General features: G+C 47.9%; 5 protein-coding genes across 17 annotated transcripts in view; 1 reads left to right on the forward strand and 4 right to left on the reverse strand.

Moving 5' to 3' along the window:
- The window catches only part of LOC126572973 (uncharacterized), a 5,042-nt gene extending 4,093 nt beyond the window's left edge, over positions 1 to 949 (reverse strand). The window contains exon 1 of the mRNA XM_050232731.1: positions 535 to 949. The gene's annotated coding sequence lies outside the window, so the exon portion shown is untranslated. The remainder of the gene's footprint in view (positions 1 to 534) is intronic.
- Positions 950 to 1,859: 910 nt separating this feature from the next.
- LOC126573031 (eukaryotic translation initiation factor 4B) lies at positions 1,860 to 6,346 on the reverse strand. Of its 2 annotated transcripts, none has more exons than XM_050232816.1 (5): positions 6,219 to 6,346; positions 4,011 to 5,432; positions 3,629 to 3,707; positions 3,225 to 3,357; positions 1,860 to 3,053 (listed from the first exon to the last, which is right to left on the reverse strand). In XM_050232816.1, exons 1-5 carry the CDS (start codon positions 6,232 to 6,234, stop codon positions 2,991 to 2,993), a joined length of 1,713 nt encoding a protein of 570 aa, XP_050088773.1. In that variant the 5' UTR covers positions 6,235 to 6,346; the 3' UTR covers positions 1,860 to 2,990. The 2 variants fall into 2 exon arrangements, with proteins under 2 accessions (XP_050088773.1, XP_050088783.1); XM_050232826.1 differs by having other exon boundaries at positions 4,083 to 5,432; positions 6,219 to 6,345.
- Positions 6,347 to 7,214: 868 nt separating this feature from the next.
- LOC126573067 (uncharacterized) lies at positions 7,215 to 12,099 on the reverse strand. 11 transcript variants are annotated; one of them, XM_050232919.1, is made up of 6 exons: positions 11,324 to 11,469; positions 9,990 to 10,512; positions 9,215 to 9,380; positions 8,962 to 9,116; positions 8,561 to 8,874; positions 7,215 to 8,481 (listed from the first exon to the last, which is right to left on the reverse strand). In XM_050232919.1, exons 4-6 carry the CDS (start codon positions 9,096 to 9,098, stop codon positions 7,622 to 7,624), a joined length of 1,311 nt encoding a protein of 436 aa, XP_050088876.1. In that variant the 5' UTR covers positions 9,099 to 9,116; positions 9,215 to 9,380; positions 9,990 to 10,512; positions 11,324 to 11,469; the 3' UTR covers positions 7,215 to 7,621. The 11 variants fall into 11 exon arrangements, with proteins under 11 accessions (XP_050088876.1, XP_050088895.1, XP_050088838.1 ...); XM_050232938.1 differs by lacking the exon at positions 9,990 to 10,512 and adding an exon at positions 10,809 to 10,922; XM_050232881.1 differs by lacking the exons at positions 9,990 to 10,512; positions 11,324 to 11,469 and adding an exon at positions 11,773 to 12,099 and having other exon boundaries at positions 9,215 to 9,376.
- Positions 12,100 to 12,193: 94 nt separating this feature from the next.
- LOC126573022 (outer dynein arm-docking complex subunit 3) lies at positions 12,194 to 14,622 on the forward strand. The gene is made up of 2 exons (XM_050232805.1): positions 12,194 to 13,708; positions 13,817 to 14,622. The coding sequence occupies exons 1-2, from the start codon at positions 12,486 to 12,488 to the stop codon at positions 14,559 to 14,561; spliced, it is 1,968 nt and encodes a 655-aa protein (XP_050088762.1). The 5' UTR covers positions 12,194 to 12,485; the 3' UTR covers positions 14,562 to 14,622.
- A 129-nt stretch (positions 14,623 to 14,751) lies between these two features.
- Positions 14,752 to 20,735, reverse strand: LOC126572962 (uncharacterized). 2 transcript variants are annotated; one of them, XM_050232709.1, is made up of 7 exons: positions 20,612 to 20,735; positions 18,589 to 19,716; positions 17,946 to 18,187; positions 17,378 to 17,870; positions 16,285 to 17,299; positions 15,933 to 16,207; positions 14,752 to 15,837 (listed from the first exon to the last, which is right to left on the reverse strand). In XM_050232709.1, the coding sequence occupies exons 1-5, from the start codon at positions 20,639 to 20,641 to the stop codon at positions 16,439 to 16,441; spliced, it is 2,754 nt and encodes a 917-aa protein (XP_050088666.1). In that variant the 5' UTR covers positions 20,642 to 20,735; the 3' UTR covers positions 14,752 to 15,837; positions 15,933 to 16,207; positions 16,285 to 16,438. The 2 variants fall into 2 exon arrangements, with proteins under 2 accessions (XP_050088666.1, XP_050088674.1); XM_050232717.1 differs by having other exon boundaries at positions 18,589 to 19,705; positions 20,612 to 20,693.
- Between the last annotated feature and the right edge of the window lie 3,028 nt (positions 20,736 to 23,763).

The raw sequence follows: 23,763 nt of genomic DNA on the forward strand, positions 1-23,763 counted from the left end.
GGCTGTTACCCGCCCTATCCCGTACACCAACCCCTCCCCGCACCTGAGTCACACTGTCGAGTGCTAGTGAAAAAAAATGCTGCTCTGAAAAAAAACGTGGTTTTATGCTGTGGATGCTGCGCCATTATTAAAGACGTCCTTACCCTAGCCTATAACCCAACGGCACTGATAAAATCGTGTGGCCAAAACTTGAAACAATCAGACAGAGTTAAAATGAATGGTGTTCGCCGTGCGAATCCCGGCTCCGAAAAACCCTCCACGATCGCGCCGCAAAAACATTTCTATCTGTGGGAATTTTCCGTCAGGGACAGGGGTGAGGGGTGGGGGTCTCGAACCTTCTAGAAGCATCCCTCGAATCGTTCGCTTTGCTACGCACGCACACAAACGCTCCTGTTGCTCCTGCTTGAAATTGATCGAAGAGCGGTGATGGCCGACCGTGAAACCGTGTGGCCTTAGTTGGGCCAGGTGAAAACGGCCACGGAGAATGTGTAGCAATAGGGGTGAAAAACATGGGAATTGGTAAAGTGGACTTACCCAAAATTATGTTGTGGTTCACAGCTTCGATGCAAAAAAAACACGCGCGCACACACAGAGACACACACAAGCAGGGCCGGAAACACCCTGATTGGCCGGGTAGGTTTGATGAGGTGTCCGTTTGCTTTTCTTTTCTGATGCTGGTTGATCGCTAGGTGCCAAACAGGATACTACTGAAAGGATACTGCCTTTCCGGGCCCGGAAAGAGGTTGCAAACACTCACTCACGCGTACGCCTGCACGCACGCACGCACGCACGCTCGCTCACGCACCTAACGGGTGTTGAGGGTCTGTACCAAATTCACACACGTGCCTCTCGAGGAAGCACGAACGCACGTAGTCCGCTCGTTTGGTGTTCGCCCGGCAGAATGACGGGCAGCGATGAGATGAGAGCTGCGTAGAGCGAAGGCAACCGTGGTAGCAACGTTGGGTCGCGCGGGTTTGGTAAAAAGTATTTTTGTTGTGCAACATCCCAGCCCTGTGATTGGGTGGTTCAAATGCCTACGTCACGTCATCGTCCGCTGCGATTGGTGGAATCGTAACCCCCTCCCCGTCTGGCCACATCGGCACCGCTACTCTTACTACTACTAAACCCTTTCCTAATGCCCCTAGTATGACGAGGCGACTTGGCGACGACAGCCATGAGGCAGCATCGTCATCAATGGGAATACAGTGCGTACAGCGACTTTTAATGCGGCTCATTCACCGTCGCCACTATACTATACGCAGTCAACAAAGACAGTGTGCGTGTTATGAGGAACACAGTTTTCCTTCCCTTCATTTATAACGCTCTAGAGTGTGCAAACAGGCTCTTGGTTTCTTGCTGCTCTTGCTATGCTCAATTATTAGCCACACTAGATCTAATCCTACTCACTTTAGGCTGATAGTGATGATCCTGACAACAAATGTGCTATCTCATGCTCACCATCACAAACGCGCGAACACACGGACGCACGGAGTCTCGTTTTGGCTGTGACCATGGCGCACGCATGGTCATCACCGGCCCGGATCGTTTGACATGGCCTACTTCTTACTTTCTCGGGAACAAACACACATTGGTCTGAAGCGGGTTGATTTGCATATACTAGATCAAAGCACCTCTCCTCCGATAGCTTGCTGCTCAGCAGGCTAAAAATGCGTGCAAGCTGAAATTAGAAATAAAAATGTGTAAAAATCAAACAATTTCAAGAACCATAACATAATATTGTCTGTGACAAAGGATAAAACTGATCAAATGGAGGACTTAATATTCTTGACGACATCATTGAGAGATGTGAAATGCAATAAAAATGAACAAACAGAAAGCGAACGCAAGCGCGCTAGGAATCATTAGGAAGAAAACCAAGATTAATTTATTATTCCAGTTACGAACGCAACGAAAGAGGCAAATTGGAAAACAAAAAAGTATGCTACAACAATCATCAACCCTAATTGCCCTGTCCAACTTCCCTTTCGTTGAACTTGATCTCACTTATTATTCTGGCCACAGCAGGGCGTTTAACAACTCGTTTTAATAATTGTTTTTGACGAATCTCTCGCCTCCTATCCGGAAATAAGCAAAACCCACCCCCTTGCTATTGATAAAACATGATTCTAACTGGCGGTTTTACACACGAACCGAGTCCGCGCAGTTTCTTATTAAAATTAGACTCTAGAAAATAGCCCCAGCATGACGAATTGAAACCTGGAGCTGTTCGCGCAATACACATATCAATGCCTTTACACTAGAGGCATTCCATTGATGCTGCTGTTACCTACAATTTGTTACGAAGATATCTGAATCGATTAGTTTGACAATACCTTACGCTAACGCTACTTTCAATCACTCAATACCGCATCCTTTGATCACTATCCAACGGGAACATGGAGAGTATACCTTCCTTTTCACATTACATTGCGAATGGTTTTCGTTTCGTTCAACGGTACAGGATCATGCGTTATGCTGAAAGGAGAAAAGGAAAGGAAAGGCAGTCTTCTTCAGGTCACCATCGTTCTCCCGTGACTGGGCGAAGAGGGGTCCGACGACTCGTTTATTTTACGTTTCTTATAAAGCCGAATAGTCACCATTTTTGCATAATGTCTTGAACAGATGACACGTGTAATCGTTTGTTCTGGGCGCTTTACAATTTATAATAAAGCGCTGAAAATAATTAATTTTTTTCCCAATTTGTTAACCTTTCTTCCTTCTTCGCCTCATTGACAGTACTGTGTTTGTTTTGTGTTTTGCTATGATAGTGTATAGATGTGTTTGCGTAATTGCGTCTTAGAGTGGCCGTTGGCGTTATTGGAGGCGATATAGGAAGACGTAACGGTGGTACCAAAACACAAGGTTAAGAAGAAGATGTATCAAAGAAATAGAAGCATTACAACAAAAAAAAATAATAAGAAAAACTGCGATTTCTGCTGATAGATACACTGAGCGTAAGAAGTGGTGTTGGTGGTGGTTTTGGTATTGTTTCAGTCCCCAATATCATCATCATCAGCCGACAGTCCTTCGAACGTGTTGTTTACGGAAAGGTTCTACAAGTGAAAATGAGAGAGCGAAAGAGAGAAACACCGCGGAGCATGGTGCATGAAGAAAGGCAATTGTTAGTATTATTGCAGGTGAACGCATGATCAACGAAAAACGATCATTTCCGATCGTTACTACTGGCCATCATCTACTCCATACTTCAGGGACATGATACATACTGGTCCTATAGGCTCGTGGAATTTAGGCATACGGTCTTCCATTTTCACATCACGCTCCTTAGGTTGCGCATGTTTCGTCCCAGCGTCTGGCGCATCATTACCGGCCAACGTGCCATCGTGGCCACTGGAATTGCTGCGTAGAAAAAGAATGTGAACACTGTGTTAGCCACTTCATTGATGCGAATGAACAGCATTATTGTTTTAAGTGGTTGAGAGCAGAAATAAATTAGTATATTTGGTTGATGTTGAGGTCTATTCAGTTGATTGATCGAGTGGGTTGATCGCGAACCTAGGTTGATTGGCTGGGAAAAAGGCGGCACACGCAGAATTCGAAATTTTCCAGAACGACGACGAGGTGCGTTGGATGCTGGCAAGTGCTTTGAGCTGGTTTCCTCTATACTAACCGTTGATATCCGGCAGTGTTGCGATATATTGGACGACTATCTCCCCTCTGGTCTCGGTGATTATCCGTTTTGCGTTCATCTGCAATGGAAGAGGGTTAATTGGTTTTTGAAGATATAAAATAAATTGCCACCGAGACGCGTCAATTAAAGCAGCACACAATGTTGGAAGGATATATGCGGTATTCGCAATACATGCAAACAGTGTAAGCAAAACCACACAAGAATACATGTTATCAAAACGAGAAAAGCATTAATTTTGAACATTTGGAAGTTGATCGTGTGTAACGCAGTGATAGGGACAAGAATGTCAAATTTGCTGGAGTAAGGTTCACAAAAAAGGGTGGGCCAAAAACTTAAAGTTCAGATGGGATGATGGACATACCCGTACGTCTATTGTTATGCTTTATGCTAAAATTGGGTGTTTGCGTCGGTGACTGAGTGCGCGTGGGCTGACCTTTTTCGTCGTCGGTGTTCCGTACACGCCAGCTAATGATCTGCTCCGGTGCACCACCACCATCTCCATTGCCTGATTTATTCTTGCTGTTCTGTGTAGTAACATTCTCTTTGTCCGGCTCATTGTCGGCCCCAGCGCCATCCTCACCAGCAGCTGCAGCAGCCTCCGCTCGTTTGCGCTGGCGCTCTTCGCGCACCTTTCGCTCCTCCTCTTGCAGACGCTCTTCAATTTCGCGCTCTCTGGCGGCCGTGTCAACCGGTTTTGCAGCACCAAACACCTTGGCCGCCGGTACCGGGGTCGGTTTTGGACGTGGCTCGGACGACAACTCCGGTTCTTCGCCATTACGCCTGCTGGTATCATCATCTCCGTCGTTCTCCTCTGCATCGCCATCGATGGAACTCGGCTTCGGTCGCTCCGGGATTGGCAACGTTCTTGGCTGCAGCACTAGCTTTGGCCGCTCCATCGGTACGTCGGGGTCACGGCGCGGTGCCCGATCTACATTACGGCGCATGAACCCACCGTCACGGTCTCGGTCGCGGTCACGATCACGATCACGATCACCACCTGCTCCTCCTACGCCGCCACCGAAGCGCCTGTATGCGTTCGGCGAAACGGGCGCTGCTGTCACCGCAGGCCGATCTCCGGATCGCCAGTTACCACCCGAGTCGGGACGTTCGCGTTGCTCTTCACGATCCCGATTGTAGTTGTTATAGCGGCGCATTCCACCGCTACTGCTACCACCGTCGGAGCTGCGGGAACCATAACCGCTACTGCCGCTGCCCTCCGGCCGATCGCGCCAATTGTCCGATCCACCGCGGTCCGAATCGCCACCACCGAAATTGTCATAACGGTTGTTGCGGCGCTTCGTGTCATTTTCGTTGTACAGCCCGATGCGGATGCGCCGGTTGCGGATGATCGGTTCGGGCATGGCCAGCACATTGATCAGATCATTGCGTGAAGCAAACTCGATGTTACCGAAGCCACGCAGCCGACGCGAATCGCCATCGTCGCGCGGCAGCGACATCGAAACGATGTCCATACCGGGAAAGAAGTCGTACAGATCTTCATCGTTGATATCGTACGGTAGGTTCGAGACGTAGATCGAAAAAGGCGGATGATGCGGAATCGAGTCATCGTTCATGATGCGGGTAGCCCGCGGTGCCGTCGGCAAGGCGATAACCTGCGTACGCACCGAACGATCGTCATCATCATCGTCCACATCATCGCCCCAGTCGCCGCTCAGTTTGACCGGGACAGAGATCTGCACCTGGTTCAGCGCGCCCGTATTGCCATCGGTAAGGAACTCGCCTAACGAAAGCTTGTTCTTCTTCGTCTTTTTACCCTTTTTACCTACAAGAACAAGAGCAAAGAAACAATTTGATTTGAAAGCAGGGTTAATAGCGAGCTTTGTGCAGCGGAAATCGTCGAGAAAGGATTTGGGAATCGTCGATTGATTTGTCCTACTTTGCCAACTATGTTAACAAGCGAAAGCCGATAGCCAGCTATGATTACAGTTAGCTATGTATCACTGGGTAAAATACAAATACTCCACGTTCACACTTTTCCAGATCGCATACGAGCAATCAAAGGAACGTATCAGAAGGGGTTTCGTACCCTTATTTCGGTGAGGGTTCAAGAAGTGGAAGGTACAGGCAACGGGACTGGTCCAATTGCAACCTGTTTGGCATGTGATAGTAAAAGTTAATTCTATCTAGGACAAACTCGAACATCTAACTGCCATGTCACTGACCAGGCAGCTAACCTAGGGGTACTGAAAAACGCCCATTCGATGTGGCAAAAGATTGGAAGACTTTTTTTTCTCCACAAAGAGAAAACGGCACTTCTATTTTTTCCCCCTTACGAATTGCTCATCTCATACAGCCACGCGGTAACTGGTAACCCCCTCCCCCTTTCAGAGGAATACGATTGAGCGTGTCAGAGAGCGTGCTATACACCACACACAGGAATGCTAGACCGCGGCTGGGCACTGATCATGCCCTGAAAAATCGACCTACAACCAGCGATTACAACGCCCGGCCAGGGTGACCGTTCGACGGGCAACCACTTTCGCAACCCCTTCCTCGCAGTCACTTGCACTGAAATTACACATTTAGTGGAGAATTATCTCATTTTTACCTGATACGGTAGCCATAATGACTGAGTCCTTTAGCGCAGCGATAATGAAAGGGCGAACACACTGGCCACACGCACTTAACCGATGAACAAAGCGAATGGATTGTCAAATGTTCGCTTTGACACTGACAGTGGCCATTCGTTCGACATAATGTTCATACGCCTCCCATTTGCACCGCTAGAGCTAGGGATGGTTCAACAATTTGTACCGCCAGAGGATAAAACATAATCGAAAAATGGTAGAACTCAGTGGGTTACTGAGTGACCCAAAAAACCACTGTATTTACCCATTTTCATCATGAAACATGGTCAATGTATACAGGAACGCAAATAAATGTATGTAAAAAGTAAAGTAAAGTAAAAAGTTAAATTAGATCAGTAAAAATCGAGTTTCAAGTACACTCAGCACGCGCACCGTGAGTGGTGGAAGCTTACTACACTATACTTTTAACATGTTTCTGTCCACGCGCCACGATTTTAGTCTGTGCGATTGCACAGGCACAAGTCTCTAATGTAATAATCCCACTACCCTTCCCCATTCCCAAATGCTATTAATTTACGTTTTAAGATTTTGATCAGAAGCTTGACAGATTTACGGTTTTGCCGCACATATATGTGAACGTTGGAGCTAGGTCGCACCCGGTTGGCAAACGGCACTCGCAATTGGATCATTTATTTTTTAACAGATCCTTTACTTCGGAATTCGGTTAGTTGAGGAACTTGAACATGGAAAGAGGGGTTGCTCGTTTAAATTAATAAATGCGCTCTATCGCGATTATGTCATATTAACCTAAAGGAACTAAACCTTCAGTATCAAACGGTATTGCACACGAAAAAGAAGTAATTAGCAAAAGTGTACAGAGCATCCTTCCAATTGAATCTTCCTAAGACGATCAAAGCAAATTAGTGCTAAATTATTATAAATTATATTATTATTAATTATTAGTGCTAAATGGCAAAATTCTAAACAATATATTGTTCTCAGCACACACGTTTATGGGAGTTAGGTGTTTATTATTCACTGTGGTTCATACAGCTTATCAGAACGGTTTTACATTTCATCTTAATGAAATTATATCACAATTTTATTCACACTGTAATTCAACGTAATGAAGGATTTCTTTGGGGGGCCTACTACGTAAAGCGTCCTTCACTTTGGATGCGGAACCTGCTGACTGCGTACCTTCAATTTACGCCGCAAAAACTAAAGATAGAGAGAGTATCCTAAATTCAAACTCGCAACCAAACGCAATAATGGCATGCCGCCATTCTTAAAAACAAGTTAATCGAATGTTACGTTCGATTGCCATACAAATTTGGAGTCGCGATGCAGTTTTGAAAAGCGTTAACAGTGAGAAAGAAAGAAAGAGTGAGTGGGTGGGGGCGAGTGTCTAAATCAAATGCGCTCATAAGTTGCTTAGCTCCTCGGAATTTAAAATCTCAAAATCACTATCCTTATCGTCATCCGTCGTTAAGTCATCCGTCAGCTGCTGTGGTGGCGCCACGGTAACCGGCCCCAATCCTATCGAACGGGCCGCCCCGCCCAGCACATCGCAAATGTTAGAGCTGTTGAATGGCAGACGGAAGGAAGCGGATGATGAACCATGGCCACCGCTATTACTGGCGGCAGCATTGGCGGATACTGCTGCTGCTGCTGCTGTGGTTGCCGGTGCCTGCTGTTGCCGCACTGCGGCGGCATCCATCAAACACTGAACCATGGCACCGACCAGAAAGGCTTTGCTGCCGGATTGGTCGGAATACTGGTCAAGAGGGATCGCCCGGGTGCCACGAAACCGGCCAACCGACGCCGGAGGGCTGTCACCCAGTGTGATCCCCCGGCTCTCGTCCGAGTCCGAGGAAGAGCTGTTCGCGTTGAAATGGCTGATCTTGAACTCCATGAGCGACGTGTCACCGAACGGAATCCGCGACTGGTGTTTCCCTACCCCTTCCGCCTCATCCAGTAGCAATTCGTCGCTACTGGAGTCAGTCTGTTCCGCCGTTTCCAGCTCCCGGCTGCTCTCGGCGTCCGGTAGCAGCATGCTAATGTACCGCTCATCCTCCTCGTCCTCATCGATCTCGTCGGCCTTGTTTGCCGCCGCATCTCGATCGGTGGCTGCTGTTGCGTGCTGCTCACTGAAGCGTTCGATGTGCGGTGGAATGTCACCACGGTCGCCTACTGCCCGCAGCAGCGTTTGGCTGAGCTCATTGATTTCCGGCAGGAACTCCTGCACCTCTAGCTCAAACTGCTGCTCCTGGCCGGTGATACCTGTTGGCCGAAAGGGGAATGGAAGCGGATGTAATTCCGAACAGCCTGCCGTACGGTCGTGCAACGCTCGCCCGCTTACCGATTCCATGATTAAACACGATCCTTACACCATACGCCCATTTCAGAATAGCGTACACAGTCACCAGGGTGGCCAGCAGCATCCACCAGGAGAGAACGCAAAACAGAACGACCGGTGGCAGGGCGGCGGCCCCGAGCACCGCCGCATAACCGTACGGTCGATTGTTTCGCAGCCCACCCAGCCACCCGCGCATTCTGGCTAACTGTTCGTCGAGCCGTGGTGATTTCAGCAATTGCACCGAGGCACAGTGGCGGCACCAGAGCGCACCAATCGAGAGGAAGGCTCCCAGCGTCACCAGCAGTCCCTGTTCGTACCTGGAACCGAGAGAAATGTCCACCAGCCAGCGTTGGCATAAAGGGGAGAGGCGTTTCGAGGGGCGGTACACAACCACTTTTACTTACCAGAGTGTGCCACAACAGGCGACGCAAAACGTCAACGTACCTAGCGTTGTGCTGGAGCCACATTTTGCCATCTGTCTGCCCGTCCAGCTGGCAGTGGCAGTGCACGCCCTTGAGATTTTATCCTTTAAAATGTTCATTGCTTTCTGCTGGTTATGCTGCAAAGAGTAATTCGGGATTTCCGTTAACAACAACGACGGCGAAAACATGCACACTTTGAGTGCGATATTCTAATATACGAATGGTGATACACTACATTTTTAAAAGAAAAAAACCAACACGTTAGCCTATGTAAAGATAACGTTGGTCAAATGGTCAACCACCATGCGTCGGTCTTCGCTCCCGTGCTGTTCTTTCACGGCAGACGGTGGTGTGGGCACATAGTTCGGTTAGGCCGCAGCAATGGAAGACGCACGGGCTACCTGTTGGAATGGTAAAACAAAGGGCATTAAATGAATGGCGTTCTCCACGGTATCCCCCAGTAATTGGGGTCACCACTACCCCGGCACTCTTTCGTGGTGCAAGCCGTCACCGAAGCGACGGTGTAGTGGGTGGGGGGTGCGGTGCGTTGCCCGATCGCTCCGTCTATTTGGCCTTTTGTTTTGTTTTTGCCGAACTGAACTCTAGTTTTGCCGTAAAGTAGGTCAGGTCGTGATGCGGTCGTGACGAGCACACGAGCAGAGTTGTTTTCACGCTGGCGCCCGTGCTGGCGAACCGATATGTGGATGCTGGGCACCTTTATTGCGTTTTGGCGCGGCACACCACCACGCTCCGATACCACCTCGTTCAAAATAAGAAAACAAAAACACCAAAACAAAAGCATAAAACAAACAAAAGACATACTGACCAAACAAGGAAACTATCCCCGCATGTGAGCTGTAAGCTCTATATGTACTTCATTTAAAAATACCCCGGCACTCTTTCGTGGTGCAAGCCGTCACCGAAGCGACGGTGTAGTGGGTGGGGGGTGCGGTGCGTTGCCCGATCGCTCCGTTTATTTGGCATTTTGTTTTGTTTTTGCCGAACTGAACTCTAGTTTTGCCGTAAAGTAGGTCAGGTCGTGATGCGGTCGTGACGAGCACACGAGCAGAGTTGTTTTCACGCTGGCGCCCGTGCTGGCGAACCGATATGTGGATGCTGGGCACCTTTATTGCGTTTTGGCGCGGCACACCACCACGCTCCGATACCACCTCGTTCAAAATAAGAAAACAAAAACACCAAAACAAAAGCATAAAACAAACAAAAGACATACTGACCAAACAAGGAAACTATCCCCGCATGTGAGCTGTAAGCTCTATATGTACTTCATTTAAAAATACCCCGGCACTCTTTCGTGGTGCAAGCCGTCACCGAAGCGACGGTGTAGTGGGTGGGGGGTGCGGTGCGTTGCCCGATCGCTCCGTCTATTTGGCATTTTGTTTTGTTTTTGCCGAACTGAACTCTAGTTTTGCCGTAAAGTAGGTCAGGTCGTGATGCGGTCGTGACGAGCACACGAGCAGAGTTGTTTTCACGCTGGCGCCCGTGCTGGCGAACCGATATGTGGATGCTGGGCACCTTTATTGCGTTTTGGTGCGGGCACACCACCACGCTCCGATACCACCTCGTTCAAAATAAGAAAACAAAAACACCAAAACAAAAGCATAAAACAAACAAAAGACATACTGACCAAACAAGGAAACTATCCCCGCATGTGAGCTGTAAGCTCTATATGTACTTCATTTAAAAATACCCCGGCACTCTTTCGTGGTGCAAGCCGTCACCGAAGCGACGGTGTAGTGGGTGGGGGGTGCGGTGCGTTGCCCGATCGCTCCGTCTATTTGGCATTTTGTTTTGTTTTTGCCGAACTGAACTCTAGTTTTGCCGTAAAGTAGGTCAGGTCGTGATGCGGTCGTGACGAGCACACGAGCAGAGTTGTTTTCACGCTGGCGCCCGTGCTGGCGAACCGATATGTGGATGCTGGGCACCTTTATTGCGTTTTGGTGCGGGCACACCACCACGCTCCGATACCACCTCGTTCAAAATAAGAAAACAAAAACACCAAAACAAAAGCATAAAACAAACAAAAGACATACTGACCAAACAAGGAAACTATCCCCGCATGTGAGCTGTAAGCTCTATATGTACTTCATTTAAAAATACCCCGGCACTCTTTCGTGGTGCAAGCCGTCACCGAAGCGACGGTGTAGTGGGTGGGGGGTGCGGTGCGTTGCCCGATTGCTCCGTCTATTTGGCCTTTTGTTTTGTTTTTGCTGAACTGAACTCAAGTTTTGCCGTCAGGTCGTGATGCGGTCGTGACGAGCACACGAGCAGAGTTGTTTTCACGCTGGCACCCGTGCTGGCGAACCGATATGTGGATGCTGGGCACCTTTATTGCGTTTTGGCGCGGCACACCAACGCGCTCCGATACCACCTCGTCATCGTAAAGCGATATTTATGCGCACAAAGCACCTTCAAGGACAGGAGCGGAGAAAGTAGGCAATAGGCAATAGCAAACGGCACTCCAACCGCCAGCCAGGGATTCGCAAGACAGTGCAGTTACGGTTACTGTCGTTGAATACCGCCCCCCCCCCCCCCCCGCATCACTTTACCATTGGAGTGCGTATTGCTAACTGCGTTTTGAACGGTTGGGAACAGGTGGAGTGCCCCGTAGACTGCCCGACGGACGATAGAGGATATATACATACATATAGACTTTTTTTTAAAGCCAGTATCATCTGGTTTTTTAGCACCGCGATCGACCGACTTCTGCTTCCTGCGCTGTTATCGATTGAACAACACAAAACACTAACAGCCAGCGGAGCCCGATGCTAATACCTACTTCTCAGTGGACCGCGCGATTTCGTATCGTATCTCTATGTGGTTCGTGCTTGACTTGGCACACGCTGTCTTCGCGCTTCGACAGACGCGCACACACCCACAGGAGCACAACACACTACACAATTAGATCGTTTTGAGGGGGGGGGGGGGACGCAGACGAACGAAGACGGACGACGTTCAACCCCTTTTCAGAGGGGACGGGAAGGCCGCTGCTCCGGTGATGCAAGGATTCGCTAAACTCCCGCCCAAAAACGTTGATTGCACCAGGAGCGGCCCCCGTTTTGATCTGCACCCGAAGCGAAGGTACCGTAAGTGACATTTAGTTTAACCCTCTCGCACTCTGCGGTGACTGCGGTGCGACCAACAAAAATATACCCTTTCCACCGAAAAAAAAAAAAAAAGCTGAGGGTGTATTTAAACGAGGTGCGAGAGCGCGCGCGCGCGCGCGCGCTCAGACATTCCCACACACGCCTGTCTCTGTGTCTGTGAGGACGGCTGTGTGCGCTGGCGATATATTTACGTGTGAATGCACGAACGGGGGACGACAGATGTTGCGTTTCATTAGGGCCCCGCATAACAGCACTGGCACGCCGGGTTGTCGCTGGCAACCAGCGGCGAACGGCTGGCCGTTGAATCAATAGCCAGGATGGCACGCTACTAGTGGTGCTCTAGTAGTAAGGTGCGGTTGCCGCACTCGCACGACGCCGAAGATGTCGACACCGAAACCGATTCTGAATGCGGAAAATCTCGCGCTAACGAACAAAAAGATTGGCGAGCTGAAGAAGAAGGTAATGCTGGCCGAGGGCCAGAAGAAGGCGTACACGGAGGAGTGGAACGATAAGCGGAAAGCCCAGAACGACCGGATGGCCGAGCTGCGGAAGGAGGTGCGGGAGCTGACGAACAAGCTGTCCTACCTGCACAACCCCAACAGTGCGAAGGCACAGAAGAACGTGCAGGAGATCAAGCGGCGCCTGCCCCTGCCGCCGGGTGCGAAATCGATCTCCGGCGCACTGCAGATCGTCGACCTGAAGATCATCGACCTGCACAAGCAAACCGACGTGGTGGAGGACCGGATGCGGAAGCGGGATCACGCCCTCAAGCGACTGGTCGAGCACTACCACACGCTGATCGGGTACCGGGACGCGAAGAGCGACGGCTCGAACCCGCCCGAAACGGTCGAGGAGGACGCAAACCGGAAGCTGATCACGCGGCTCGAGAACGAGATCCACCGGACGACGGTGCAGTGGATGGAGGCGGAACATATCCGGAAGAAGTACCGCGGCATCAAGTCGTCCCTGATGCACGATGCGGAAAAGTTCGAAAGCTCACTGCTGGACCTGGAGCACGCGATCACGGAGCAGCAGGCCGAGATTAACAAGCTGGAGGAGGTGCACAAGGAGGCGGTGCAGATGCGGGACAGCACGAAAACGATCCTGCAGCGCCAGGAGCAGACGACGCACTACTCGAATAAGGCGCGCGAAAAGCAAGCACAGGACTTCCGGCGGCAGGTGGAGGAGCGGAAGCTGGAGCTCGAGCGGTTGGAGCGTAAGATTTTCTCCTCGGGCAAAACGCTCATCCACCAGGAGAGCGTCCTGTCCGGGTCGGGTGAGCAGGGGCGTGGCGGCGGCGGCGGCGGCGGCGGCGGTGGTGGTGGTGGTGCCAACGGGACCGGTGACGATGGGAGCGGCGGAACACACGACAAGGACTGTGCGTCCGAGATGGAGCAGAAATTCAAAAAGCTGATGCAGGCGACGGGCGTGAGTGCGGCGGGCGAGGTGGTGGACCGATTCCTGGCCCAGCGGGAAGCCTCGGCCCGGCTCACCTACTTGCGCACGGTGACGGAAAACGAGAAGAAACAGCTGGAGGCACAGCGGGAGCTGATGAAGGCGCAGCTCGATGCGTTCAAGTTTGCCGATGTCAAGGATAGCGATGTGTAAGACACAAGCCAACCATCCACCAACCAACCAACCATATGATTCTACTCTTGCTTAACTAATCTCTTCCTTGGCTTCTTTTTTTTTTTTCTTTGGCCGCCTAACAGCAATCAGGAGGAGCTGGAAAAGATCAAAAACTCCATCGACGAGCAGAAGCAACGGCGGGAGGAGTGTGAGAAGGCGATCGACTACACGCGCAACGTGTTCGACACGATCAAGGACGCACTGATCGAGCTGCTGCTGAAGCTGCGCGAGATCGAGGAAAGCCTGGATGCGGCCTACGGGAGCCGGCGTATGACGCTGAAGCCGCCGGAGCTGAAGGACATTGCTTCGGGCCGGATGGCCGTCGAGGAGCTGGGCAGCTTGCTGGAGGAGCGCATCAAGCTAGGGCTGATCGCTAGCGGACAGCTGGCGGTGGACCTCGACAGTGGACTTTCCGAGGAGGATGACGATAGGGCCGTCACTGGTGCACCGGTGTCTACCACACCGAGCACGGTGAGTACGGTGGGGCAGCACCAGCAGCAGCAGCAGCAGCAGCAGCAGCAGCTCGCCCCCACCACAACCGGCCCCAGTCCAGCGGGTGGCACGAGCAGCAGCGCCATGTCCACGTCTTCGCCGGCCGAAGACCGGGAAAAACCGCCCGCCTACCCACCGGTGTACATGAACTTAATAGCGGGCCGTACCACCGCCCAAATCTCTTCCGCTTCGCCCGGTCAGGGCACCACGGTGGTGCTGTCGGATGACGAAGGTGACGTTCCATCGCGTAGCTATCTGAAACGGCAGGCCAACATGATTATCGAGGCAAAGTCGCGCCGCAAAGGTTTCCGCATGCCCGTCCCCAAACGGCGCTGAGAACGGGGGATGAGACAAAAGAAGAGGAAAGAAAACTAAAATGAAACCGCTTTCGATTGTATTTCACCGGAAGGAGACCTGGTCGTGTATCATTCCGTTGAGAACGTCGTGCCATTTATTAGTATATTACTTTCATTTCATACTGCCATTATACTTCTTCCCCACCCCTTCCATTCAATTAATCGTTTGGCCGGAAACTAACTATGCTGATGGGGGGGAAAATAGCGCTCTTACCATGAGCAGATATGCGAAACAGGATAGGTTTGTCGAGGAATTCGTTTGATCGTTTTTTTTCCGCATAAGGATAAGAGATCACTACACTTGTTTTTTTCTTCTTTTTGATGAATTGTAAAGGTAAAAGTCGAAGAAAAAAAGCAAATTACCTTCGAACAATTACATTTATACACCTCTAAAACTTGCCCTAAATGAAAATGAACCGCTTTGATGAAAATGAAAAACTTAAAGAAAAAAAGAAAAGAAAACAAAAGCCAAGATGAAAGCCATTTTCCCTTCTTCTTTTTCTTCCCCTCTTTTGAAAACATTGTGGTGATTGGCGAAAGTCCCTGTATCTGTGGGTTTGGTGGTGCTACATCTTCGTGCGTGCCGTTCGCTGTTTCCTTTTAAACTAAGTTCATTGGTACTAGGGTTTTCCTTGTTTTTGGTTTGCATCTGACTATCACATTGTATCACATCGCGTTGGCAGTGGGCTGTAGGAACAGTCATGGTTGGACCAAGTGATAAGTGCGATACTCCAAAGAAAGAAAGAAAAAAAAAACCCGACTCTATCCCACCTCCGGATTCAGGCTCGCTCCCTGCTTTGGCGCATTGGTTTTTGTTTTATGTTTTTGCGGGTTATCCTTATAAATAAGTCCAGTTCAAATGGGCTACTCAGTCATTTTGTACTAATGGTGTGAAATGAACATAGGAACCATATCCGGATTTCAATCGAGATGTCATTATCAGGATTCTTCTTGCGTGAATCAATTGCATGACGCGTGTCTTTTTGCTAATCCCCATCCACATTTCTATTACTTAAATTTAGAGCTCTTACGATAGATTGGTAGCCGTATCAGGTTATCACGCCCTGCATGAAATACTCCCCTAAAACGCCCCCCCCGGCAAATTTTCCACATCGAAAACGGTTAGTTCTTCAATTTTGAACCTTCAATCTGCACTGGGCACGAGTTTTCGAGCTTCTCAACGTGCGTGCATTGGTTGCTTTTGTTTTTTTTCTCGCTTCATCCTCCTATCGCATTTCAAGCACGCAATGAGTATTCTAATGAATGAAAATGGAAAAAAAATGAAACATTAGAGGAATTGTCTAAAAAGCGCACCCAACCGGTTGCGATTAATAACAATCAAACATCTTACCAAATTATTTAAACAGCTTCGTTCTGAACGAGAGTTTTTTTCCCCCCTTTTGATTCAAATATCGGTTAAATGAATCAATGCAGCGATGGCAGTGTGCACGTCTGCCTGATGGGTGTTTATTTTTTATCCAGAACAACATTTGCATTCCGTTTAATCACAGTGTTCATTCGATGCCAATGCGCCAGCATTATTGTTCGTAACGGCTCTAGCTCTTTTTCCTGCTTTTCAGTCTGCACACACAGTTCTTAAATATGCTGAGCAGACAAAGCGGTATGCTACAAATGGAGAGAAAAACGCATTATTTAATTGAGCAATTAGTATGAAAGCCACATGAGAAAATGTGACAGCATACCAAATTAAATAAACACTTTCGTTCCACCACCAGGTGTGAGGGGTGATTCGTTGACTACTCTAAACCAGAATACAATCGCACTCCAGTTAATCACACTAGCAATTGCAAAGCCAATTCCTGGAATACTATGCCGCTCCCCTTTAAACCGTCAGCCTCATGCCATCCTTTTTTGGCTGACAAGGTGTTGGACTTCTCCGTTTGGAAATGTTCGTTTACCTATCATGATCGTTCTGGCAATGCTTGGATTGAAGTGTTTTGAATGCAACCTTTCAGCCTTTACATTTCCCTGCGTGAAGATGAGCACTTGTGACGCGTTCGTCTCACTGTTGCGTCTTAGCATTTCATCGCAGGCTGACATCCGCCTTTTGTACTTCTCGGGCTTTAGGGACTGTGCGGTTTTATCATTGCTCATAGTCTCGCACACTGATTGACGCCTTTTTTTGCTGACCTGGGAATCCCCGGCATCGAGATTGCTGGTTGCGTCTTCTTCGAACACTGATGACCGGCACCTTTTGCTGTTGCGTGTTAGCGAATAGGCTAGTTCATGGATTGGGATGTCGTTAGCCAAAATGTCACCCTTTGATCGTCTGTCGGCCAAAATCGGGCTCAGGTGCGAATGAATGGATTGATGGTTGCTTCTTAACACATCTGCGCACACTGACACTCGCCTCTTGACCGTTTTACAATTCGGGGGCTCTGTGATTGTGCTATTGTTGCCGCATACTGACTGTCGCCTTTTTAATGGTTGACTGTTTTTAGTGGTTGCCCCCTCTGCACCTACTGACGATTCGCGCCTTTTGTAGGTGCGCGTAAGCGAATAATTGATTTTTGTTGTCCTTTCACGGAGCTTGTGCTTGTGGGACCGGGCGATCCGCCGAGTGACTAATGCTGTTGCCTGACAACTACCTGAGTCATTGTTTAGTTTTGTGGACGTGTAAGCACTCGTTACAATGGAGGCTCTGTCTGGCTTGCTTGTCTCCTTCTTCGTAGCATCATGATGCAAATGATATTCAATCTGGAAAAATATGCCGTTTCGCCGTTCGATTAGGGTAAGTGCAAAATATAATTTCTCTCACATTAATTAATACTTTACCGGTTTCCTATAGCACTTGCGTCTCTTTGCTCCAGAAGGAAGGGGAAGCGTACAGCTACTGCACGGTTTGGTTACATCAGACACGCTCGCAGGAGCCTCATGGGTGTGTTTTTGGTTATACAAAGGGTGAAAAGGATTATTCGTGCCGCTGAAGTTCTCTAGCCAAGGAATCAACTCATCGAGCGGCGGCAACTGGATAGGAACGTTTTTCTGAGTCACGGTTTGATTACCATTCCTCCCGAATAACGTCGCCTTCCGGCCGCGCGTTTTGTTGGATTTTTTGTTTCGCCTCTTTTTTACATCGTTCGGTGCACCCTCCACTTCCTGTCCTAGATCTGGCGTTGGGCTGGATGAGCTGAATTCGCTCTCTTGCGAACTGTCCGTATCGCTCGATCGAACGAAATCATTTGAGGACGGTGAATCAATAGCATACTTTAGCCCCTGCATTAATTCACGACATTCCACGTCGTTCACTAAGCTTCGTTCTATCCAACTAAAACAGTGAAATTTGTGTGAAAAAATTAGGCACCCTTTTGTAAATATTCTATGTGCAATATGAATCTCTTACCCGCGAGGAAGAAAGCGTACACTGCGATCATTCAATCCCAGGTCTTTCAGGCTTTGCTCAGTTATGATGTTATCCTGGGGCACATCCGATAACTCTAACTCCGGTGGCAAGCTGTATCTTAGCGTCCAAAACCTTCGCACGGTAGTACCATCGATCTTTTTTAAATGCTTAAAGCTTTCTTTGTGACTTCTTAGTGTTTGTATGATTAGCTTCTGACGATTGTGTACAGTCAGCCGAAGTATCTGTGAAACGGAAAACGGAACGAAATATTGTCACTAAAATAAGTACGCTAACAGCCGTTTTTAGGGTGGTCTAAGTAAGCTCTCTGCATAAATTTTCAGATTGATAAATGAAGAAAAGGGACAACCACAACAGAAAGGAATTTACAGCAGCTGTACACATAATTAATTCAATTAATTACTATCACTCTATCTGCGAATAAACGACCGCATCTCTTTTTATAAATAATTAAACGTTATGTACGGGAAAAGCGAATCACTTAGAGAATTTAAAATTACGTTAATCTAACCTAACATAATCACTACTGCCGACCAAAGGGAATAGTGTTGTAACTGTTCATAAGAAAATCATCGAAGAAACGAATGCTTTTCTGTTCAGGAAACTGTATGCTACATAAACTTACATGATCCGGCAGCTGCAGTGTACGCAGGTTTTCTTCCATGTACGGAGCGATCGCATTCTCCACACTGAAGAACCGTTTACGGTTGCGCATGATTAAGTTGTACAGGACTAGATGGAGCAGGTCGCGCCAAGAGATTTCCACGCGCCGAACGAACTCGTGCCCATGGTTGCAGATTGAGCACAGGAAAAAATAAAACGGATCACCGAGAAACACTGGAAACTGTAAGCTTCGTATGCAGCGGCTGTGGAACCATTGCTTACAGCGCCGACACATGATCATTTCACGCGTCCAGAGACCGTAGGTCCCACAGTAACAGTATTGCCCGGCAGTATTAACACGATGCAGCGAATCCCAGCTTAGCCGCTCGAAATGGTACGGCAGCTGGCTACGTTCGGTGAGCGGCTCAAGCCCTTCGGGCCAAATCGGCGCACGAGATTGTAGCTGGATTCGTTCGCTCAGAGTATCGTTCTCTTCCGAGCAATCGGACGTGCGCTGCCTTAGCGTGTCCTTCTCATGGCACTCCTTGCAGTGCCATCCGGCGAACCATGGTTCCGACTGTATGACTATTAACCGCTCGTCAAACGGCAAACAGCTGGCATGGAAGCCGCGAAGGCAAATGCAACAGTTTCTGGTTCGTTCCGCACTCTTATGCTGATTGCAGATGGTGCAAACCGTATCTTTCACTTCCGCATCCTCACTGTCCAGCTTGTTTAACGCATCTTTGTTGATCCACTGGACCGTGCTGTCGTCGTACTGCACCTGACACAGCCCGCCGGCTATGCCGATCACCGTGCCGAGATACAGACGCCCATCGGCATGTTTTACCAGCACGTCCTGGTTGATTCGGTACTCCACTGGCTTGTTGTCCGATCTTTGCTTCAACACACTCGGTGACAGTGAGAGGGCATGCGACAAAACAATGCGCTGCTGTTCCATGTCTTCACACCGCGCTGTTGTTAGGGGCTGAGCACTGGCCGGTGAGCTGTGACTGGTATCCGAAAGCAGCTCTATTTGCTGCTTGTTGAACTGCTCTTCCATATCTATGTCGATATCGTTCAGTAGGTCTTCCTCTTTGCATGTGATTGGTACGAGATCATCGGGCGTCTCCATTTTGATACTGTTCGGCATCTGGAACAAAATTTGTTTCTAGGTAAATTAGTACAACTTACAGAAGCGTGAGGACATTTTCTATGATTAAACAGGAAACTATGGAGTGTCTAATTTTCCTAAGAACCGGCTGGCAATAGCTACAGCGATCAGCAAACAAAAAAAAAAGAAACGAATGACAACAAGAACGCGGGAAAGCCGCGTGCATTCACAAGCCACTTCGTCCTTCGTCCTTCCGTGTCTTCGGTATCGCTGGTTGTTAAGGAATTGCTCAAAAAGAACACATATTCGTTCGTAGACACTATTATAAAATCATTTCTTAAGTAATCCTCTATCGTTCTTTAACTGCTTAGCCAACGAGTTATGCTGTTTTTAATGTCAAGAAGGAATTGAATATGGAAGGAAAGGAATATGGAATTCTCTAGGCGCGGTTTACCGCGTTAGGGTTACCCACAAAGCGTAGATTTTTCTATTAAAATGTATTCTGTGCTAGAGTCTGTAGCTATGCACTGTTGCAGCACATCAGAACCCAACAAGAACAAACGAATAAAAACGTTACCGACAAACTTCGGAGCAGTGAAGGCTCGAAACACAAATGAAATGGATGAGATTCATAATTCCAAAAAAAGGATTACAGCAATCCCTTAACAGTAAATTGGTACATAGATCATTCAACTTGCCTTTTTCCTGGAACCAGGCGACAATAGGCACAGGGATCGGCAAAAAAATCGAGTGTGTGTATATGAAAGCGGGAAAGTCGCATCCATACACGCACAGTTCTTTCGCCGTTCTGAGGCTTCAGAACCGCTTGGTGCTAATGGTAATTCCACATAGCGAAGCTAGCACGGCATTATCCTTTTCCCCACCCCCAGTTCGGCAAGCGGTTTCAATAAAGTGGACCAATAATAACACTCACGTTCTCGCACAATTCACTAGTATCGCCCATCGGCTGTATTAGCTCCAGATCGCAGCAGGCACCAATTTTCGTCCTACCAGTCTACACATACCTGAACCACAGTTTGCGGTCTCGGGCCACGCCGTCAAGCATAAGAAGGACATCGGAAATTTTGCTGGAGGGGTCGAGCCGGGTTTAAAGCATAGCTGCGCCGCGTTGACGCATCGCCGCCGTTTCAAGCGTGCTTGATTTTGTGTTAATAATATCTTTCCTTTCCTGGTTAATTACAGTACAAGGATTTTTTTTTCATTTCAAGAAGATCACCATGCATTCGTTAAAGTTTTGCAATATTTTCGACCCCATCCAAGTGCCGTTGGGAGAAGGCGAAAATAGAAGCGACAGATGAGCTTAGGGTGAGTGAGCAACAGCGATACGAATAAGCGAGCGCGGCGTTCGTATTAAAATTCGTGTTGCAGGATTTCGAGCACGATTGCCATTTATTTTCGAAACTCGAAATGTTACCGCGTAACTGTAAAGATTGGTTCCTGGAGAGGTAGTGATAATGCTACATTGTTCATGTTAGTTAACCATTTTCAAAGGGGAACTCATATCAATCACTTAATCGGGGGCTTCGGTAATCAATTTTGTATAGTGACACATATTTTCAACATTTTCCCTGAATGCTGATCCTTTCAAGAACATTGTGTAAAAGTTTTGGAGCAATCGAAGCAAAACTGACCAAGTTATGGATTTTTAAAAATCCGCCTTTCATACAAGGATCCATGCAGCACGCTACTTTGAAGCGAATTTCACAAAACTAACGTTTTCAAAGTCTCTGCCCATCGTACCGTAAAAACCAATGGACCGATTGATTTGAAATGTTTTAACACATAATTTGTACACTTTTTACCAGGTATTCTCGTCAAGATTTCATGTAAATTGTTGATACTTTTTTTTAACAAATCGCCAAAAATCGTGCTTTTAAGCAAAATCGCAAAAAGCATACACTTTTGCAATTTCAAAACTCTGCCAAAAATCGAAAAATAGGATTATCAACAAACACTCGACGGGGCTACCTGGATAATTTTATAAACTTTCAAACGAGCATCAATTTGTATTTGTGTGATGACCCATCACGCAGCTACGATGGGCACCGGAAAAAGTATCTTTTCGAAGACACGGCTGCTTAAATTTGATGCCATGGCTGAAGGTTTTGTTAAATCTTCCTCAAAATAGAACTGAATATTTTTGAAAAGATGCAGTTTAATATGATGTACAATTGGAAAAATAAAATTGAGTGGTTACGCCACAAAAAATCGCCAAACATGATCCTTGTTTTGTCCTTGAAATTACTGGAGCCCTTCGTTAATAGAATTGTTACCAGCTCTCATTGGATGCTGAAAGTCAATCACTAAATAATACATTGATTGCTCTTTTTTTATTGATATCTTACGGGCGGGACCGTATTTATCAAGAGAAAGATAGAATGAAAACAATAGCTACAATAGAGAGAGAGAGAGAGAGAGCAGGCATTTCCTCCTGCCCTGGTACTCTGTTTAAATGTTTCAATCTATATTCTCATCGCTTGGATTCGCTGAGTCAGTCGATAGCATGTTTGATCTGTAATGCGTAGATAAGTGTACAGGACGTTAGTGCGTCCGCTGACGATGATCTCTACTCCCGCTCAGGCAGCGCTCCCGTGGGACCTTCGGGTCCGCGGGTCTCCGACGGGGTGCTAACGGCCACGGCAAAATAAACTACGCGGTGGATGTTAACAGTAAATAAATAATTGCTTATTGTTTTTTTTGTTCTTTAAACATATATGAGGACGGATGAGCAGTATGTTTAGCATTTATTGTTTATTGATAGAGAAATATGCAGTGTATTGTCTTCATGCAGCATGCGAGATTCAATTAATCAAGATTAAACCCTATCTCTATCGTATCAATCTACCTTTGTATCGCACCACTACTGCGTCACATCCTCGTTGTATGTTAACTGCATTTATTAAACATTTTATTAAGTGTACGTGACATTTTTTTATGACTGACATAATTAATTGTACGTGCCATTTTATGACTCCAGTGGATTAAACACAAATATCGAATAACCTATTCGCGTAAAGTGTCAACGCTAGGCAGCGGAGCGTTAAAGTAAACAATTTTATTGTGAGTCACCGGTGACCCCAATTACCATTGTTTCTTTGTGAATCACTGCGACTGTATGATGGCGGAGTGTTATAATTAAATTTTGTCACATGATACCGTTCGACTGCCTGTAATCGAATTTGAGAACTTAATGACGTCCCGTCTGCGATCCATTAGACTGTCGCCGGCGCGAGAGCTTAATTAATGTACATTTCCAGGCGCCGTCCCGTTTGGGAGTGGGGTGCTAAGGTGCTCCTTGCGATTTCGAGCCAGCGCAGCATCTCCGGTGCCCATCATGCTGACGACTGGCCGGTGGACGGAGACGAAAAGGCCGCTTACGTGTTTCCGGGCCATAGACGGATCGGATTCTCTAATGCTTTGCGCCGGATGTTTACGCAGCTTTGCGCGCTCGGAAGGCACTCCTCCGCGTGCTTGATGACTAGTTTCTTCACGCGGCCAGTGTCGCCATGCGCCATCCTGTCGTCGCGCTCACCCTAAAGCCCTAAAGAATTTTTGGCAAATTAGTTTGCGAGAAGTTTGTGCAAATATTTGTTACGATGATTGCATCATTATCCTCTGTACCGTGGGCCATTTGTTTGTTTGCTGTTCTTTAACATTTTAACAAAAGCGCCATTTTAAAACGGCACCGGAAACAACAATATCGTTTGGTAATATTCCTCACACAATACCAGAATAGATGCTGACCAGGGGAATGCTTGTACCCCCCCCCCCCCCTCTCGCGGTTGCTAAATGGCAGCATTTCAGCATTTCTCCGATACACGATTGGAAAACGATCTATTCCGGATAGGTGGTTAAACGGCATTGGGTACATGTTAGGATCATTTGACTGTGGCACATGTGTGCGCTAACCCGCCCCCCTCCCCCTACCCCTCCCCTTCGTCCTACATGTTCCCATTTCAATTGTTGGCGTCATCGTTATTGGTGTTCATAATAAATACTCTGTGTCTGTGAGAGACAGCGCCTCGATGGAGGATCATCACGCGTCATCTCTAGCACTTCCATGGG

Source organism: Anopheles aquasalis, chromosome X (assembly GCF_943734665.1).
Source record: "Anopheles aquasalis chromosome X, idAnoAquaMG_Q_19, whole genome shotgun sequence".
Lineage (NCBI taxonomy): Eukaryota > Metazoa > Arthropoda > Insecta > Diptera > Culicidae > Anopheles > Anopheles aquasalis.

Bases quoted from the DNA above. Each gene is read 5' to 3' on its own strand.
- LOC126573022 (XM_050232805.1), top strand. From the start codon at position 12,486: ATGTCGACACCGAAACCGATTCTGAATGCGGAAAATCTCGCGCTAACG. The intron at 13,709-13,816 runs GTAAGACACAAG...GCCGCCTAACAG, and splicing joins GATGTCAAGGATAGCGATGT to CAATCAGGAGGAGCTGGAAA.
- LOC126573031 (XM_050232816.1), bottom strand. The intron at 3,358-3,628 runs GTTAGTATAGAG...TTTTCTACGCAG, and splicing joins AACACTGCCGGATATCAACG to CAATTCCAGTGGCCACGATG. The intron at 3,054-3,224 runs GTATGTATCATG...TTTCACTTGTAG, and splicing joins TCCACGAGCCTATAGGACCA to AACCTTTCCGTAAACAACAC.
- LOC126573067 (XM_050232881.1), bottom strand. From the start codon at position 9,098: ATGAACATTTTAAAGGATAAAATCTCAAGGGCGTGCACTGCCACTGCC. The intron at 8,875-8,961 runs GTAAGTAAAAGT...TCTCGGTTCCAG, and splicing joins GCCTGTTGTGGCACACTCTG to GTACGAACAGGGACTGCTGG. The intron at 8,482-8,560 runs GTAAGCGGGCGA...TTCGGCCAACAG, and splicing joins CGTGTTTAATCATGGAATCG to GTATCACCGGCCAGGAGCAG.
- LOC126572962 (XM_050232709.1), bottom strand. From the start codon at position 20,641: ATGGGCGATACTAGTGAATTGTGCGAGAAC. The intron at 19,717-20,611 runs GTGAGTGTTATT...ATTTTGTTCCAG, and splicing joins CTAGTGAATTGTGCGAGAAC to ATGCCGAACAGTATCAAAAT. The intron at 18,188-18,588 runs GTAAGTTTATGT...TCCGTTTCACAG, and splicing joins CACTGCAGCTGCCGGATCAT to ATACTTCGGCTGACTGTACA.